General features: G+C 60.2%; 2 protein-coding genes across 4 annotated transcripts; one reads left to right on the plus strand and one right to left on the minus strand.

Moving 5' to 3' along the window:
* Positions 1-6,235: 6,235 nt before the first annotated feature.
* TBC1D10C (TBC1 domain family member 10C) lies at positions 6,236-12,095 on the minus strand. Of its 2 annotated transcripts, none has more exons than XM_081531936.1 (10): positions 12,067-12,095; positions 11,632-11,810; positions 10,820-10,919; positions 10,503-10,610; positions 10,310-10,416; positions 9,990-10,104; positions 9,226-9,291; positions 8,925-9,114; positions 7,219-7,373; positions 6,236-6,924 (listed from the first exon to the last, which is right to left on the minus strand). In XM_081531936.1, the coding sequence occupies exons 2-10, from the start codon at positions 11,781-11,783 to the stop codon at positions 6,577-6,579; spliced, it is 1,341 nt and encodes a 446-aa protein (XP_081388062.1). In that variant the 5' UTR covers positions 11,784-11,810; positions 12,067-12,095; the 3' UTR covers positions 6,236-6,576. The 2 variants fall into 2 exon arrangements, with proteins under 2 accessions (XP_081388062.1, XP_081388063.1); XM_081531937.1 differs by having other exon boundaries at positions 11,632-11,908.
* A 1,008-nt stretch (positions 12,096-13,103) lies between these two features.
* On the plus strand, positions 13,104-16,550 carry PPP1CA (protein phosphatase 1 catalytic subunit alpha). Of its 2 annotated transcripts, XM_081531941.1 has the most exons (7): positions 13,104-13,229; positions 13,746-13,877; positions 14,024-14,254; positions 14,883-14,987; positions 15,586-15,809; positions 15,891-16,025; positions 16,103-16,550. In XM_081531941.1, the coding sequence occupies exons 1-7, from the start codon at positions 13,175-13,177 to the stop codon at positions 16,211-16,213; spliced, it is 993 nt and encodes a 330-aa protein (XP_081388067.1). In that variant the 5' UTR covers positions 13,104-13,174; the 3' UTR covers positions 16,214-16,550. The 2 variants fall into 2 exon arrangements, with proteins under 2 accessions (XP_081388067.1, XP_081388068.1); XM_081531942.1 differs by lacking the exon at positions 13,746-13,877.
* Positions 16,551-16,639: the final 89 nt, after the last annotated feature.

Below are 16,639 nucleotides of genomic sequence, written 5' to 3' on the forward strand. Positions count from 1 at the left end.
CCCCGGGGTGGGGTGCCCAGGAGAGCGGGTGGGGCTCACAGTCTGGTGCCTTGCCCTTGGATGGAGTCCTGAACTCCCCAGCACCCCCAACCACAGCTGTCTGCCAAGGAGCACCCCGCCCCATAGCAGATGGCACGCCCAGAAAGGCTCTCTGGAACAGGGGTCCCTGTACATCCCCGGGGTCCCCTCCTGACCTCTCCTGGCCCCTCCAGAGTAGTGACCACTGGGTGAGATGGCCCCATGAGGGCAGTCCCAGTTCCCTGGGACGCCCTCTGCCCTAGGCGGGGCCAGGAGGGAAGGGGGTGGCCAGGCTGGGAGTTCCCGTGGATCTGAGCACAGGAAAGGAAAGGGGGCGTCTACACAATCTGCCCTGCCTATCAGCTCTCAGGTCCTCTGGACACCCACAGTTATACCCACTATCTCCCCAAGACACACATCCTTACCCCCAGACATACCCATCCAAACAGCCACAGAAGCACACCGCAAGAGACTGGCTCACTCACATGTCCCCCCCAGAAAACACACCCAGAGATTCACACCCTCTCCTTACGTGTGTCCCCCTAGGTGAGTTCCCCCCTTGCTCCAGCACCTTGGCACCTCGCCTTTCATCTCCTCCTCCTATGATGTGCGTTTCCGCCTCCCAGGACTGGGTTGAAGTGATCACAGCTCCCTGTGCTGGGCGCCCAGGACAGGGAGGCGACTGTTACAGGTCTTCAGCTGCAGATCCTCTCTCCAGAGACCCCCCTGGTGGATCCTTAGAGCCTCCCAGGCTGGAGGGGAAGGACTGATGACCCCGCGGCACTTGTGGGGGCAAAGATGGCGGCCTTGAGCCCTTTCTACAGCTATAGACAGAGCAGCCTGTAAGGACTACTCGTGTCTACCAAAGCAGGGACTGGGGGGAGAAGTGCTTTATCTGGAGCCTCCCACCCAGCTTTCCAGGGCTGCTCTGGGCCCCCCTGCTCCAGATCCACACTCTGCTCCTCCCCGTGGCCGGCCCAGGCTCCTGGAATGAGGCACGGCCACCCTAGAAGATCCATCCTCTCGCTGCGTGAGTACCCTGAGCTCCACGGAGATCCATGGAAGGGGTGAGGGATGAGGGCATGGACGTCACCAAAGAGCATGAGCATTGACATTTAACAGTATTAAAAACCAAAATTCAGCAGAACACATTTTAAAGATCTTGTCAGCTTTATCCAACGGGCGATGAATCAAGCAGCATTCCATCGAGCTAACAGAAAGGAGCTCCAAGGAGCTGAACAAAATGAAAAACGTTTATAGGCAGAAGGGAGCAGACACAAAAGTTACACTTAGGCAAAAAAGTGGGTTGGTTATTGCAAGGTCACTTTCTCCTCCTTATTCTTTTGTCCTTGCCGCATGGCTTGGGATCTTAGTTCCCTGACCAGGGATTGAACCTGGGCCCTCAGCAGTGAAAGCACAGAGTCCTAACTAATTCCTGCAAATTCCTTTGTAGGAATTCCCGACAAAGTCACTTTATTTTGGGGGGACAGCAGGAGTGTATCAGGTAGATGACCTCACTAGTGCTGGTCAGGTGATTCCTGATTGATGGCTTTAAAAGAGAGAATTTCCAGGAGAGCTGGAACTGTATTGGTGGTGGTGGTTTAGTTGCTAAGTCCTGTTCGACTCTTTCGACCCCACAGACTGTGTAACCCACCAGGCTCCTCTGTCCACAGGATTTCCCATGCAAGAATACAGGAGTGGGTTGTCATTTCCTTCTCCAGAGGATCTTCCTGACTCAGGGATCGAGCCCTGGTCTCCCGCATTGCAGGTGGGTTCTTTACCAACTGAGCCAATAATTAAGTTGTCTCAGTTGTGTGATGTACGGCTTAGCATCAGTAACTCCATCTTGAGCCTGCTGTCTTGTTCTTGTTTTTTAACATTTATTTATTTGCCTGCACCAGGTCTTAGTGGCAGCATGTGAGATCTTTAGCTGTGGCATGTGGGATCTAGTTCCCTGACCAGGGATAAAACCTGGGCCCCCTGCATTGGGATCAGAGTCTCAGCCACTGGACCACCAGGGAAGTTCCTGCTGTCTTGTTTTTAACACCAGCAGTGCAGCATCTGTTTTCTCATCCTTAAATGGGGATTATGATGCCTACTTTAGCCCAGGCTTGACTGCACACGGGGCGCCTGGCAGAAGGCAATAGTGTTAGCAAGCGTTTTTTGACTTGTCCTAGGCACTACGGAGTGCTTTATGTTCCGTATCTCACTTAACCCTACCCTATAGCAGTTGTGATTCTCTGCCTTTTATAGATGAGGCAATCAAGGCTCAGAGAGGTGATGTGATTTGCCGAGGGTCACACAGTTGATGAGGGGCAGGGCTGGGGTCTTCCCTCTGCCAGAGCATATGCACACAGAGCAGTGTGGTTCTGTGCCCACTCCCAGACTGCCCTGACTGGGCACCAGCTCTGATGGCATTTGCCTTGTGGACACAGATAGGAAAGTCAGGGTCGAGCTATGACAGCCCTGGGACCAGGTGGGGGTGGGGGCAAGCAGGCTGGCAAGACAGTCTTGCTCTGTCTATGCCAGGAGAGCCTGGAGGTCACTCGAGGCCGAGCTGAGCCAGGTAGGGGCGGGGTGAGGCGAGGCCATGCCCGAGCAACTGCCCAGCTCCACTAGACAGTAATTCCAGTAAAGATGACCCCGGCGGAGCGCTCTTGGGGCTGGGGTGGGAGCTGCTGTTATCCCACTATTTGTAGGAGGAAACGGAGGTTCAGAGAAAGTGAGATGGCCTTTCCTGTGTGTTGCGGCAGTCCGAACGCGGGTTAGAAAAGGATTTCCAGACACAGAGCATTTCAGAAGGGAGTGAGTTATTAAGAACAAAGATCACAGAGAAAGTGGGCACCGTGAGCGCAGTGGGCCGACCTCCTGACAGAGCAGAGAAAGCCGACAGTTTTCGCGGATTAATAGGCAATTTTTATAGCCTCAAGACAAAGAAGATTCCTGCTGGAAGGTGGGCGTTAGGTGATTGGTTGGGGTGCCATAGGGTGTTTGCTGGAGTGGGCATCTTTGTCAAATTAAGAGTCAGGAAGCTTCTTAGTGATGATCAGGGGTGCTTTTGGCAACGGTTACAAAGGGGCTCAGTCAGCTTCGGAGGTGACCTTTGTTCTGGGCTCCGCTTCTGTGGCCTTGCTGCAAGGCCACCTGTGGCCGGGGGACAGGACTCCACACTGAGCAGGACTTTGCAGGAAGTCCAAGCTTGACCTCTGGACAGTGTGGGGATGGGGGGATGTTTGGGGCGGGTGGCAGTCGAGATGAGACCATGCCCCCCAACCACGAGAGGTCCATCTGCCCTTCCACTTCTTTGCTTGCCCCCACACTCCCGTCCCTGTCCCCTGGGCTGACCCAGGCAGATGCCAGCCCAGCTTTAGTTCCCACAGGCTGAGTACTCTCACGTGTGTGCCCTGCCTTCTCTGAGCCTCTTTCCGGGCAGGGGTGTAGGGAGCTGGGGCTGCTAGTCCCCTGAGTGCGGTTGTGCAGGTTGCTCACTGCACCAAGTTGCCCTGCTGAGCGGTCACTTCCCTGTGGTCCTGCAGGGCTGCGCGTACCTGGAGGGGGGACATCTTTTCCTAACTAGCACCCAGGTGCCATAGGGGTAGCGCAGCCCTGTGGGAACGGCGTGTGTAAAAGTGTTCACACAAGGAGGGAGTGGTCCTCTTCTGGCCTGACCCCTTGGCCCAGGCTTCCCAGGTTGATAACAGGACCTGCAGAAGGACTGCCCAGGAAATACTTCCCTGAATAGATAAGGCCGTGACTCAGCCCCAGTTCCAGGGGCCCTGTTGGAGACCGCCTGCCCCAGGGTCTGGATCCGTGGGGAATGCCTCGTGGCCTCCCCTCCAGCCTTGGGATGGGTTCTCAGCCCGGGACCAAGGCTGCTCTTCCTGCTCCCCTAACCTCTCTTGGCAGAAGAGCTGAGTGGCGGGAGGCAGAGAGTTCAGGGAGGATCCCATAAACTCCCTGCAGGCCCCCACCTACCTGCTTCCCTGCCTGAGAGTCCATCAGACTCTGGCTCTAAGCCTAAGGCACAATCTAGCTGGCCCTGCCTCTCTCTGTGATCCTGGGCTGGACACTCAACCTGGCCGGGTCCCCCTGCGGAGACAGGGTGTGTGGGTGGGTGGGGATCTGAGAAAGTGGTCTGTGAACTGCAGGGGAGGGCGTTATTATTAAGCTCCAAGCACCCTGGTGGGGGTGCTTCCCAGGTGGCACTAGTGGTAAAGAACCCACCTGCCAATGTATGAGACATAAAGATGGGGGTTCGATCCCTGGGTCAGGAAGACCCCCTGGAGGAGGGCATGGCAACCCACTCCAGTATTGCTGCCTGGAGAATCTCATGGATGGAAGAGCCTGGTGGGCCACAGTCCATTAAGTCATAAAGGGTCCCAAGAGTCAGACACGACTTTGTTCACAGTCCACGAAGTCATAAAGGGTCCAAAGAGTCGGACACGACTTCGTCCACAGTCCATGAAGTCAGAAAGAGGCATAAAGTCATAAAGAGCCCAAAGAGTCGGACACGACTGAAGCGACTGAGCACCCTGGTGGGGGCTTGGGAGGGAAGAGGGGCTCAGAAAATTTTCTTTAACTCCCAGGGCCCAGCTGCTGCCCCACACTCAGAACCGGGGCTGGAGCAAAACCGGGGGCGTGGGTGGGACAGGAGAGATAGAGAGCATCCCCTGGAGGACGGGCGGAGGCGGGTGCCAGGCTCGTGGTGGCTGACGTGGGGGAGGGGTGAACCCTGGGTCTGCCACAGGCAGCAAAAGAAAGAAAGTTAGTCGCTCAGTCGTGTCTGACTCTTTGTGACCCCATGGACTGTAACCCACCAGGTTCCTCTGCCCATGGAATTTTCCAGGCAAGAATACTGGAGTGGGTTGCCATAGGCAGCAAAGCTTGGGCCCAACTGTCTCTCCTCCTGGCAAACTCAGTTTCCACCCAAACTTTAGCTCTGGGTCTGGACCTCCATGTGAGTCCCTCCTCCAGACCAAAGGCTCCTTGAAAGTGGGATGGTCTGCCCCTGGACCCGGGACCTGGCCAGTCACATAGTAAGCGCCCTAAGAGTATATACACAGAGACTTCCCTGGTGGCCCAGCGGCTAAGACCCTGCGCTCCCAATGCTGAGGGCCCAGGTTCAATCCCCGGTCAGGAAACTAGATCCCACCCACATGCTGCAACTAGAGATCCCTTGTACTGCAACTAAGACCTGATGCAGCCAAATAAATAAATATTAAAAGAAGGAAAGTATATATGGACCCTGACGCTGGGAAAATGAAAGCAGGAGAAGGGGACTCAGAGTATGGGAAGGTTGGGTGGCATCACTGATTCAATGGACATGAGTTTGAGCAAGCTCCGGGAGATGGTGAAGGACAGGGAAGCCTGACATACTGCAGCCCATGGGGTTGGGTTGCAAAGAGTCCGACAGGACTTGGCAACTAAACAACAATAACACAGAGTGAGCGTCTTCCTGCGGCCGTGGACTTGTCACCAGCCCATTTGGAATCAGGGGTCTGAGGGTGCCAACGTGTTCCAGCACAGCCATTGAGAAGGGTACTGAACACTCCACCATTTAAGCAAGACTGCAGTCACTTTTTCCGGGTACTCCCAAGTCCGACCATGCCCCCACCCTCCACCCTCCACCCTCAGGGGAGGACACCCAAGGAGGCAGGGCACCAGCCCCGTTGTCCTGGCGATGGCTCCTGTCCCAGGCACCTCGGGCACCCACGGGGGCAATTAGTGAGTGTGGGAGGGGGTTTCCATGGTGGCAGTCCCCAGGGGCTGTGGCTGGGGTTTCGGGAGGGGAAAGGGCCGGCAGGGCCTTTCTCCTTTGTCTGGGCACACTAGGCCTTTGTTCTCAGCCGGCTCTCTCTGAGGATGGGATCAGAACCCGGGGTGGGGTAGGGGGGGCGGACTTGGGTTACAGTGCTCCCACCACTGGGGGGCTCCTGAAATCGGCAAGGGGAGGGAGCAGAGTGGGCCCACCGTCCACTGAGGGAGCCCTCCTCCCCCAGGCACAGGAGCCTCACCTGGCCCCAAGAGGCTGGGCGCTGCGGCTTGCCATTGGTCCCTGTAGCTGGTAAACACCTTCCAGCAGCCAAAGGGCAGCCTCGTGTGCCCTGGGGAGCAGGGGCGGGACTAGGAGGGGCGGGGCCGTGAGGGGAGTGAAGGCCAGAGGGGAGGGGGCAGCTGGTGGAGGGTTGGGGGCAGAGGGCATTGATCTGACCGCATGCAGGCTTCTGTTCAGACTTTATTCCAGACCCTTCAGGAGCCTTCTGAGGTCCCTGTGGCCCAGCCAGTGCCCTTTCTTGCACACTCCTCCAGTGTGAGCTTGATGTGTGCAAGGGCCCAGGCACCGGGGCAGTCCTGTGGGTGGAGGACCGCCTGGGTCCCCCAAACTCCACTCTGCACCCTTCCGTCCTCCTCAGACCTGAGGCAGTCCACAGGAAAGGAGTGAGGCATCCAACCCCAGCTGTAAAGTGCGGTGCCCACTTCGAGGCTGGCATCCACTGTTCAGGCAGTTGGGACCGGGGGACCCTGAGTCCGTGGTACCCTCAGAAGTGGGACCTACCCTCAGAATCGGGTGTCCAGAAAGGAGGTGGAGCTTCGATGGGACCTAGCGGGGCTCTCGATAGGGGGGCCCCTGGACCGGGTCAGCAGCCCGTGGAAAGTCTTGCCTCGGGTCTGGGGCTTGCGCCGGGGTGGCTGGGGCTCCTCTGGGGGCTGTACCACGATGCGGGGCACCTCAGACCGGGGGCTCACCCGGGTTCCTGCCAGCTGCTGGGCCTCAAAGATGGCTGGGGCCCCGGGCAGGCGGGCCTGCGGCCTCGGGGGTGGCTCGGATGCCGACGTAGGTAGCTGGGCCAGCTGGGCCTTGATCTCCCGCTGCAGGTCCTGTTCGGACAGGGCCACGCCGTGCACCTGCAGGGAGCGGTTGATACTGAGCCTGGGGGAGGGCAGGAAACAAAGAGATCCCCACAGAGCGGGCAATAACAGCCCCAGGAAGTGGCTGAGGGCTGAGGGGCTGACAGACAAAGAGACAGACTAACGGAGCCACAAAAAGCCACTTGAGGCCTGGGGTTTCCACATTTTCTGCTGCTCAGAGGACAAGAACGGAGCCCCGTGCTTACTGTGACTACTCCCTCCGGGCCTCAGTTTCCCCAACTGTGCAGGGGGCTGCCGGGCCACTGCAGGGGGTGGGCAAGGGGCACCCACCTGGGGCATGAAGACCTCTTCTTGCAACTGGGTAGGCGGGATGGATCGAAGGGCGCCGAGCGTCTCTAGGAGCCCTGGGCAGGCCAGGCGCTGTTCAGTGGTGCCCAGTGCCAAGCGCACCAGGGTCAGCCCCACGCGGAACAGCACCTTCACACCTGCAGGCCGGGGGGGCTCTCTCAGTGCGGGGCCAGTTCTCAGTCCGGGCCCGAACCTGTCCTTAGCCAGACTCTTTCCACACTCCTGCAGCTCTGCTGCCTGGACTGAGAGCAGAATGGCCACCTGGGGGCACCGGCCAGCAGGTCCCAGCAGCCACTGATGCTTGTGGGCAGCGCAGCCTGCCAGGAGCCAAGGGCTACTGACAACCTCACGCCAGGCATTCTCATTCTGGGCCTTGGCTCCTCGCCCCATCCAGCGAAGGGCTGGGTGGTGACGTAACAGCCTTTCCAGCTCAGACTTGTGACCTTCTGATTCTAGAAAAATTCAAGCCAGAGCTCCTCACCCCTAAGCCAAGAGCACAGGGCACACATGCGCATACACACGCAGGCACACACACGCACGTGACTTTGGGCCTGCTCCTGGAGCCTCAGAGCCCCTCCCTGGCAGCCTCGGGTCTGTTGAGAAAAGCAGTCAGGGGACCACTGAGGCCTGGTGACCACCGTGCCGTGTAAAGGGACAACAGGACTACTAACGCCGTCACTGTTATCAAAGGGCAAAGGTAGCTCGGCCACCTTTATGGGGGCCCTGCCCGCCCCAACCTCGAGGTCTGAGTCTGCAGGGGAGGACAAGCAGATGGGGACTTGGACATCCGTGGTTAGAACGCTCAGCAAGCCAATTGGGCATATAGCAGGTGCTCAGTAGATGTACTGGTGGATTTCTACCATGCAACCACCGGACAACCCGTATAGAACCGAATGCAACTGTGCTACTGATGGGGGTACCAGGCAGAGCCCCAGAGTCCAGCTCGGCTTTGCCCTGACTGCCCCCCGCTCTTGGCCTGGCACCTCTCCCCACACCTGCACCCCTCAAGTCATCTATGGCCGGGACTCTGTGGACAGGGCCCTGCCTGCCTCTCCTTCTCCACCAGGCTCCGTGTGTCTGCCTCTTCCAGGGAGCGGCCACCAGCGTATTTAAACAGCCCTCTCCTGCCGCTCCCCTACACTCTGGCACGGCCTTTGTTTTATTTTCTTCACGGAACTTATGACAATCTATAAATATCTCGTTAATTTGGTACTGCCGCTTCCCATCCCCACCCCCACCAGAATGTAGGTCTCACTCAAGTGGCCTTGGCTCCCAGAGCTGTGCCTGGCCTCCGAGGGCTCGCACTGAGGGCCCGGGGGCTCCATCTGCCATGCCCCCACCGTGCCCAGTCCCCGAGCTGTGCCACTGCTGTGGTCTCGCCAGCTCCTGCCCCATCGACATCAGGGAAGCCTCCCTGACTCCAGCCCTCCCCCACACGGATGCTGCGCCCTCCCTGTGGTGGTCTCACTGCTTGGGGCGGGGGCTGCCATTCCTCCCACTGGTGATACGTGCCCAAGGGCAGGTTACCCTCGGCACAGCCCAGCACCCAGGCCCTGGAGCAGGGTCAGCGGTGGCAGCGGGGCAGAGTGGAGCTGGCACCTCCACCCTCTGTGCCCACTGGGCACCCAAGGCTCCCGGCCCCAGGTTCCCCCTCCTGCCCCTGCCCACCTGGCCGGCCCCCCACTCACCCTCGCTAAGAAAAGCGTCCCAGACACGCAGCACAGTGGGGAAGGGCAGGGAGCGGGCGAAGAGGCACAGGAACCACTCGGGCAGGTAGAGCAGGGGCCCGACGCCCACCTTCTGCAGGTGCTTGTGCACACGTGGGAGCAGCCGTCGCAGCAGGGCCATGAACACCTCGGCGTCCAGCCGTACAGCCTCCTGTGGCCACGTCCATCAGCACCGCTGCTGACGACCCCAGGCCCCACCCAGTCGCCAGGCTCCCCCCCCGCCCCTCCCCCTGTGCCCTGGGGCCCCATCCCAGCCTCTCACCATGTGGGGCCCGTAGTAGCCGGGGAGGTAAACCTCGCAGATCTGTACCAGGCACCAGAAGGCCTCCTGGGGGGCGGGCACAGGCCTTGAGTGCCCACCGCAGAGGGGACCGCAGGGCGGGAGGAGAGGGGCATGGGCAGGACCGGGACACCATCTGGGGTGACTCTGGAGCCAGGAGCCTGGTCTCAGTGCTGGGGGTGGGCTTGAGGGGAGTGAGTCTTACCAAAAAGCTTCCCGTTGCCTAGAAAAAGGCCTATCAAGGGGTGTAGGGGTCGGAAGTCACAGGGCTCAGAGGGTTGAATTTGAGGGTCACAGGGTGGGGGCTCACTGGTCAAGGGTAGTGGAGGTCCCAAAGCTCAAGTTTTGGGTTCTTGGGGTCATTGGGGTCAGGGATCATGGTCACAGGGCTCAGAATCAGGGGTCATAAGGTCAAAATGATAACATCCAGACGTTTAGATCACTGGGCCAAAGGTCAGGGGTCAGGGTTCAATGTTCCTGGAATCAAGGTCATTGGGCTTAACGGTCACTAAGGTTGGCAATCATGAGGCCCTGGCTCACTAGGACAGGTCTGCATGGGACTTGAGGATCCTAGGTCCCGGAGGCCAGAGTTCCGGGGGATAGAGGGGTCACGGTACAGGGCACAGAATGCCTTGGTCCCTAGGTCACTAGATTTGGGGCTCCAGGGTCTCAGGTAACTGAAGTCAGAGTTCCTGGGGGTGGGCATCCGGGTCTGGGGTCCCTGCTGCAGGGCTGAGGGCACTCACCTCCGGGGGCAGGTGCATGAGCAGCACGGCGGCCACAGGGCCCTGGGCCTGGCAGTAGCCCTGCTCCGGCCGATACAGGGTGTAGGCCTTCAGAACCTGCAGGAGCCCCTGCTGCCTGTGCCAGAAGACCCCATCACGGGCCAGTCCTCTGGGCATCCCTCCCGCACCCTGTGGTGGCCCCTGCCCAGGCCTTGGCCCCTCAGGGGCCTTGCTGGGTCCTCTGAGATGCAAAGACATAAAGCCAGGGCAGGGTTGGGGACTTGGCCAAAGCGCCTGGGGGTTTGGGGGCTGGGGGTCCCTGGGCATCCCCGGCCTCGTACCCGTGACCCTGGGGCGACACAAACATCTCATGCAGCGGGAACTGGCGATGCAGGTCCCGGCTGATGGTTTCCATCCACTGTGGGTCTCCTGGGGCCTCAGCCAGGTTCTGCGGGTGGGCAAGAAGGTGGCGGTGAAGGCCCAGAGTGGTGAAGGGCCAGGGGAGGGGGCTGGGCCCCCCGCCGGTCCCCTCACCTGGTAAGTGCCGGGGCTGTTCTTCTGACACACGTGAGCCCCGCACAGCAGGGGCCAGCACCGGGCCCGCAGGGCCGAGGGGATGCCTTTCCGGCACTGCATCTTTACCTGCGAGTGAGGCCAGGGCACTCATTAAGCCAGCCGTGCCAGATATCCCTGCTCCTCTCAGCAGACCTCAGGCACAATCTGCTATTGGGCAAGAGTCTCCGTGAGGAGCAGGGAGTGCAGGCAGGAGGTGCTGGGACACAGGAGGCTCAATTTTGCCAGGCCAAGGGGGACGAGCCAAGGAGGCCCACATGGGACCACTCTCCCCTCACCTTCTTGTACCGCCGAGACATGGTTTTCTCCCAGTGTGAAGTCATCTCCACCCACTTCATCTCTCGCTGGCGGATGAGGTCTGCAGGAGGGTGGCCCGGCCTGGGGACACACAGCACAAATGTCCAGACACTGGACAGCCACATCCGCCACCTTTCCTGCTACCTGGGTGAGCCCAACCCTTGGCCCTGGAGATCTCTGGGAATCTCTGGGGTGGGGAGTGACCTGTCACCCTGGAGTTGCCAGTGGTTGTCATGGGTACAGGAAAGGATGTGGCTCTGATGTGGGCGGAAGCAGAAGATACTGAAGAGGGTGTGTAGGTGTGTGCGGGGGGAGGGGCTGGTTGACTGTCCCCCAGGATGGGGACACAGACAACTCATCGGGGAAGTTGAGTAGACAGAGCCAAGAGCTAGAAACCAGGAGTCTTCTCTGAGCCTGATTCTGTCTCTGATGGCGGTGTGACCTCCCTATCTATCTCCGAACTTGTCTTCCTGTCAACACCTGGGGAAGGGGAGGACTGGTAGAGGAAGAAGTGTGAGCTCTATGGCCTCGGGATTCCTGGGCCAGATTGAAAGGAGAGCAGGTTCAGCCCCTCTGGTAACCCTCAGAGACTGGGAGTAAGAGACAACAGGGACCCACCCCCCGCAGCCCTGCTACCCTTAAGATTCCATCTAGAACCCAAGAACAGGTGATACTGGCTGAGTCCCCAGACCCTTCCAGGACCCTTGACGTTGGGCCTCACTCTAGAATTCAGCTCTCAGCCTCCACCATTATGCCCAGCAGTCCGTAACCCCCTCATCCCCTCCCCACTTACCCGGGCTCTGCTGCACTGCCCCCAATGAAGCCGTAGCGGTCAGCCTGGCGATACGGGCCGGGCCCACTCAGCTCTGAGTCGGACCCCAAAGAGCTGGAGTCATCCTGCAGCTCACCGGGCTGCGCCAGGTCCTCGCCCAGGGCCTGGGCCATGGCGCCACCGACCCCTGGTGCTGCAGGCTGCAAGATGTGGGGACAGCCAGTGTCGGGGGGGGTTCCTGGCCAGCGTGGGGCTGGGGTGCCTCTCCAGCCAGGCCTCAGCCCCAGGACCTGCCTGCCTGGTCAAAGAGGGCAGGTTGCAGGGTATCTCACCATACCCCTTTGGTCCCCTCTCCTCTTCCAGGGTGGGGGTGGGGCACAGGCCCAGAAGGGCAGAAAGGGCAGGCCCCCTACCGGAGACCCAGGCCCAGCCCCTGTCTCCAGCAGCCCAGCTTACCTCCCTGCTGCACCTCACCTCCTCCTCTCACTTCCTCCTCAGCCACAGCTTCAGCAACCCGCTGGGGGCCCCTCCCAAGTGCGTGGGGGGGGTTACCCCTTCTTCTCCAGGGCTCTTCCGGCCAGCCCCAGTGGCCCTGGGCCATGGGCTCCTCCCACCACCCGGGTGGGCTGGGTGAGTACAGGCCTGGGGTCTTGTGCTGGGTGTGATGCAGCCAGGGCCTGCCAGAGGTAGAGAGGTCATGCTGCCTCCAGATTTGAGGTCACCGGCAAATAAAATACTCATTTCAGGGTTCCATTGAGTATTACGCTTTATTTAACGTTTCCTCTTTTGTTAATGCTTTCGACAAGTCAAACAGTGAGGCATCACTGCGCTACTCAAAACGCAAGGACGAGACATTAAAAAATAATAATAATAATGCAGCATGCACCACAGGCAATGGGGACCAAAATGAGCTCGGAGTTCAGCGACAGGTGTCTGGGCCTGGTCAGCCACCCGCAGGCCACAGGGATCCTAGAGGTGAGAGTTCCTCCGTGAATCTGAAGCCAACCCTCGCTATCTTTGAGCCTGTTTCCTTTCCTGCACTTCGTGGACTTAATCTGGGCTCTCTGGGGAGACCCAATGAGATACCAATGAGGTCACACCACCTCCTAGCCCGGGGCAGAAGTGGGAAGAACTATTGGGCCCTTAAAAGAGAAAAACAACTTCACACTACTTCCGGCCGCACATCCTCGGTGCAAGGGTGGGTAACTCCTCCAGGGCGGAACTAGAGTCGACCTCGCCCTGTGAAGCCCCGCCCCGAGCAGGCTCCGCCCCCGCATATCAGGTCAGCCCGAGCCCCGCCCCCTGGCCGAGGCCCCGCCTCCCGGGCCGCCGCGGGCCCCGGGCCTGGCGTCCAGCGGAGGCGCTAGAGCGCTGGGGCGGCGTGCGACCGGGCGGGCCGGGGCGGGGCCGGGTGCGGCGGGGCGGGGCGGGCGGCCGAGGAGGCGGGGCGGCGGGCCGGGGCGGGCCCGGGCGGGCGGAAGGAGCACCAGGCCGGAAGGAGGCCGCGGGAGGGCGGGAGGCAGGACTGGGCCCGGAGGTGCTGGGCCAGAGCGGCGGCGCCGCCATGTCCGACAGCGAGAAGCTCAACCTGGACTCTATCATCGGACGCCTGCTGGAAGGTTGGCCGGGGCGGCGAGGGAAGTGGGCGCCCGCCGCGCCCTGGTCCCCTGCCCGGCCCGGAAGTGGCGCGCGGGTGGACCTGCCCCTCCCAGGGCCAGCTTCGACTGGGCGGGGACGGCCCGCGAGGTCCCGTGGCCACATCGTCCCCCCCCCCCCAATCGCGGCGCGCTGGGAGGTCTGGGGTTGCTCCCCTTGCCAGAGCAGGACCGGGAGGGGGCGGTGCGCAAGGATTGGCCTGGGCTCTTGGTTGAGGGAGAAACCCGAGAAGCCTAGTCCTCCAGGAAGGGGTCCTGTGCTTTGAGGTTTTGGGTGGCCTCTGCGCACAGCAGTCCCCTCGCGAGCGCCTTGAGGGCAGTTGGGGGTCGCAGGAGGCTCAGCAGCAACAGCTGTCCCTGTGCAAGGCGGGGCCGGGAGGCCCATGCGCCCCCACCCAGAAGTGCCTGTGGAGCCACCGATGTCATTCACCCTCTTCTCGCCTGAGGGACCAGGGTCCTGACGCTTCATTCCGCCCCCAGTGCAGGGCTCCAGGCCTGGAAAGAATGTACAGCTGACGGAGAACGAGATCCGTGGTCTGTGCCTCAAATCCCGGGAGATTTTCCTGAGCCAGCCCATCCTGCTGGAGCTGGAGGCACCCCTCAAGATCTGCGGTGAGCCCTCAGCCCAGGTCCCTGTGGCTTCCTGAAAGTGGCCTTGCCCCCCACCCTTCCCAAGTCCCTCCTCCCTTGGGCCCAGCCCTGACCCTGGGTTCACATTTAGGCTGCCCCTAGTGCTCACCTGGTTCCCTGGGTCCCAGGTGACATTCACGGCCAGTACTATGACCTTCTGCGGCTGTTCGAGTACGGTGGCTTCCCTCCAGAGAGTAACTACCTGTTCCTGGGGGACTACGTGGACAGGGGCAAGCAGTCTTTGGAGACCATCTGCCTGCTGCTGGCCTATAAGATCAAGTACCCAGAGAACTTCTTCCTGCTCCGTGGGAACCACGAGTGTGCCAGCATCAACCGTATCTACGGCTTCTATGACGAGTGTGAGTGGGCAGAGCGTCTGGGGCTGCCCTGGTCCTGAAGGGCTCTCCTTGCCATTCAGTGCGACCCTCGTGTTGACCTGGTGGCTGCGGTGTCAGCGTCTGACAAACACCTGCTAAGCTGAGCGCCGTGAAGGTAGCACCAGCTCATGCCGCCCTACCTTGCCCTCCTAGAGCAGGTCCTGGCACTCAGGAGGAACCTGGCCAGTGGCTGCTGACTGAAGGGCTGCCAGTATTCCAATGCAGGGCCTCACCTGCCGAAACCCCCCTCCAGTGCATCCGGTACTTAAGCACTTAGGATGCCTGTCTGGACTGGACTCTATTAGCCAGAAGCCAAGATGAACCAGACCCAGTCTCGACCTGGCCCTGCTCTTGTGCTGGGGGTGGGTGCCAACCTTGAGGTCGTTCCAGAAGTGGAACTCTGCGATTCCTGTGGACTCGGCTGCTTTAGAATTCTGTCTGGGAAGCAGTGGGGGTAGTAGGGGTTAGGGGTGGGGGTTCGGTTTCTTTTGCCTTCCATTCTCTCCTCCTAGCTGTCTGAACAACCCAATGTGCCCTGGAAGGCCTGGAGACCCGGGCTGAGGGTGGGGCAGAGAGGCCTTCTGGTGAGCCATCTCCTTCCCCCGGGCAGGCAAGAGACGCTACAACATCAAACTGTGGAAGACCTTCACCGATTGCTTCAACTGCCTGCCCATTGCTGCCATTGTGGACGAGAAGATCTTCTGTTGCCATGGAGGTGAGCACGGCTCTGGGCGTGTGAATGCTTGGGAAGGATGAGCCTCCCAGGGTCAGCACCCATGGGGACCTCGGGACAGGCGTCAGCTGGAAGATGTGTTCCCAGTCACCAGGAACAGCTCTCCCTGGAGTCCTCGTATGGGTAGTACTTCTTCCACGAAGTCCCCTCGCACCGCAGCATTAGGCTGCACTCACTGTCATGTCGTGACCTCGCCTTCTTGCATGGAGTTTGCTTGTCCCCTTTCTCCAGGGCTTCCCTGGTGGCTCAGATGGTAAAGAATCTACCTGCAATGCGGGAGACCCAAGTTTGATCCCTGGGTTGGGAAGATCCCCTGAAGAAGGGAATGGCTACCCGCTCCAGCTTTCTTGCCTGGACAGTCCATGGGGTTGCAAAGAGTCGGACACGACTGAGCGACTAACACTTTCTCCAGGGAGCTCTGTGCTCCTTAAAGGGACAGGGACTTGGAAGAGGCAGAAGGTGATGAGTTCTGCCTGTGTAGGCTCCCAGGAATCCTGGAGAGGGTGGAGAGGTGGGGGGCAAAGGCTGATTGGCAGAGGCTGCCTGGAGGAGGAGGTAACCTGACCCCTGTGCCCTCCAGGCTTGTCCCCAGACCTACAGTCCATGGAGCAGATCCGGCGTATCATGCGGCCCACAGATGTGCCTGATCAGGGCCTGCTTTGTGACCTGCTGTGGTCTGACCCTGACAAGGATGTGCAGGGCTGGGGCGAGAATGACCGTGGCGTCTCCTTTACCTTTGGAGCTGAGGTGGTGGCCAAGTTCCTGCACAAGCATGACCTGGACCTCATCTGCCGGGCACACCAGGTGGGCTGGCAGCCCCCATCTGGGTGAGACCAGGGCTGGCAGCCAGCTCCTGCTGAACTAACCACCTCCACCCTCGTCCAGGTAGTAGAAGATGGCTACGAGTTCTTTGCCAAGCGGCAGCTGGTGACACTCTTCTCAGCCCCCAACTACTGCGGCGAGTTTGACAACGCAGGTGCCATGATGAGCGTGGACGAGACGCTCATGTGCTCCTTCCAGGTGGGGGTCGGGCTGGGGGTGGGAGGGCCCAGGGGCCTATGGCTCGGCCCCCTGAGCCTGAACAGTTTCTCTTTTAGATCCTCAAGCCCGCCGACAAGAACAAGGGGAAATACGGGCAGTTCAGTGGCCTGAACCCTGGAGGCCGGCCCATCACCCCACCCCGCAACTCTGCCAAAGCCAAGAAATAGCCTCCATGTGCCCACCCTCTGCCCCACATGGTGGATTGTACAGAAATCACGTGGCTGCAGGGTGCTCATGCTGGCCCCCCAGGCCCACTCATCATGGGGAACATGGAGCCTTGGTGTACTTTTTTTTTTTTATGAATCAATAGCAGCATCCAGTCCCCCAGGGCTCTTCCCGCTTGTACCTGCAGTGGCTGCAGGCAGGATCCTGGGGCTAAGGCTGCAGCTCAGGGCAAAGCAGGGCCAGATTGGGGATCTCCAGCCTTGCTTGGCCTCAGGGCTGGCAGCCGGATCCTGGGGCAACCCATCTGGTCTCTTGAATAAAGGTCAAAGCTGGATTCTTGCCATAGCCTCTGTCTCCCTTGTCCCAAACACTGGGCCTGGCAACCCTTCAGGCCAGAGCCACTTGGGAGGCTTGCTGGGCTTGGGGCC

This window comes from Giraffa tippelskirchi, chromosome 10, assembly GCF_054371585.1.
Source record: "Giraffa tippelskirchi isolate mGirTip1 chromosome 10, T2T-mGirTip1v1.2.pri, whole genome shotgun sequence".
NCBI classification, from domain to species: Eukaryota; Metazoa; Chordata; class Mammalia; order Artiodactyla; family Giraffidae; genus Giraffa; species Giraffa tippelskirchi.

Excerpts from the sequence above, each read along its gene's own strand:
- TBC1D10C (XM_081531936.1), bottom strand. The coding sequence starts at position 11,783 with ATGGCCCAGGCCCTGGGCGAGGACCTGGCGCAGCCCGGTGAGCTGCAG. Across the intron at positions 10,920-11,631 it reads GGCAGTGCAGCAGAGCCCGG|GCCGGGCCACCCTCCTGCAG; the intron begins GTAAGTGGGGAG and ends GTGTGTCCCCAG. Across the intron at positions 10,417-10,502 it reads ACAGCCCCGGCACTTACCAG|AACCTGGCTGAGGCCCCAGG; the intron begins GTGAGGGGACCG and ends GCCCACCCGCAG.
- PPP1CA (XM_081531941.1), top strand. The coding sequence starts at position 13,175 with ATGTCCGACAGCGAGAAGCTCAACCTGGACTCTATCATCGGACGCCTG. Across the intron at positions 14,255-14,882 it reads CTACGGCTTCTATGACGAGT|GCAAGAGACGCTACAACATC; the intron begins GTGAGTGGGCAG and ends TCCCCCGGGCAG. Across the intron at positions 15,810-15,890 it reads TCATCTGCCGGGCACACCAG|GTAGTAGAAGATGGCTACGA; the intron begins GTGGGCTGGCAG and ends ACCCTCGTCCAG.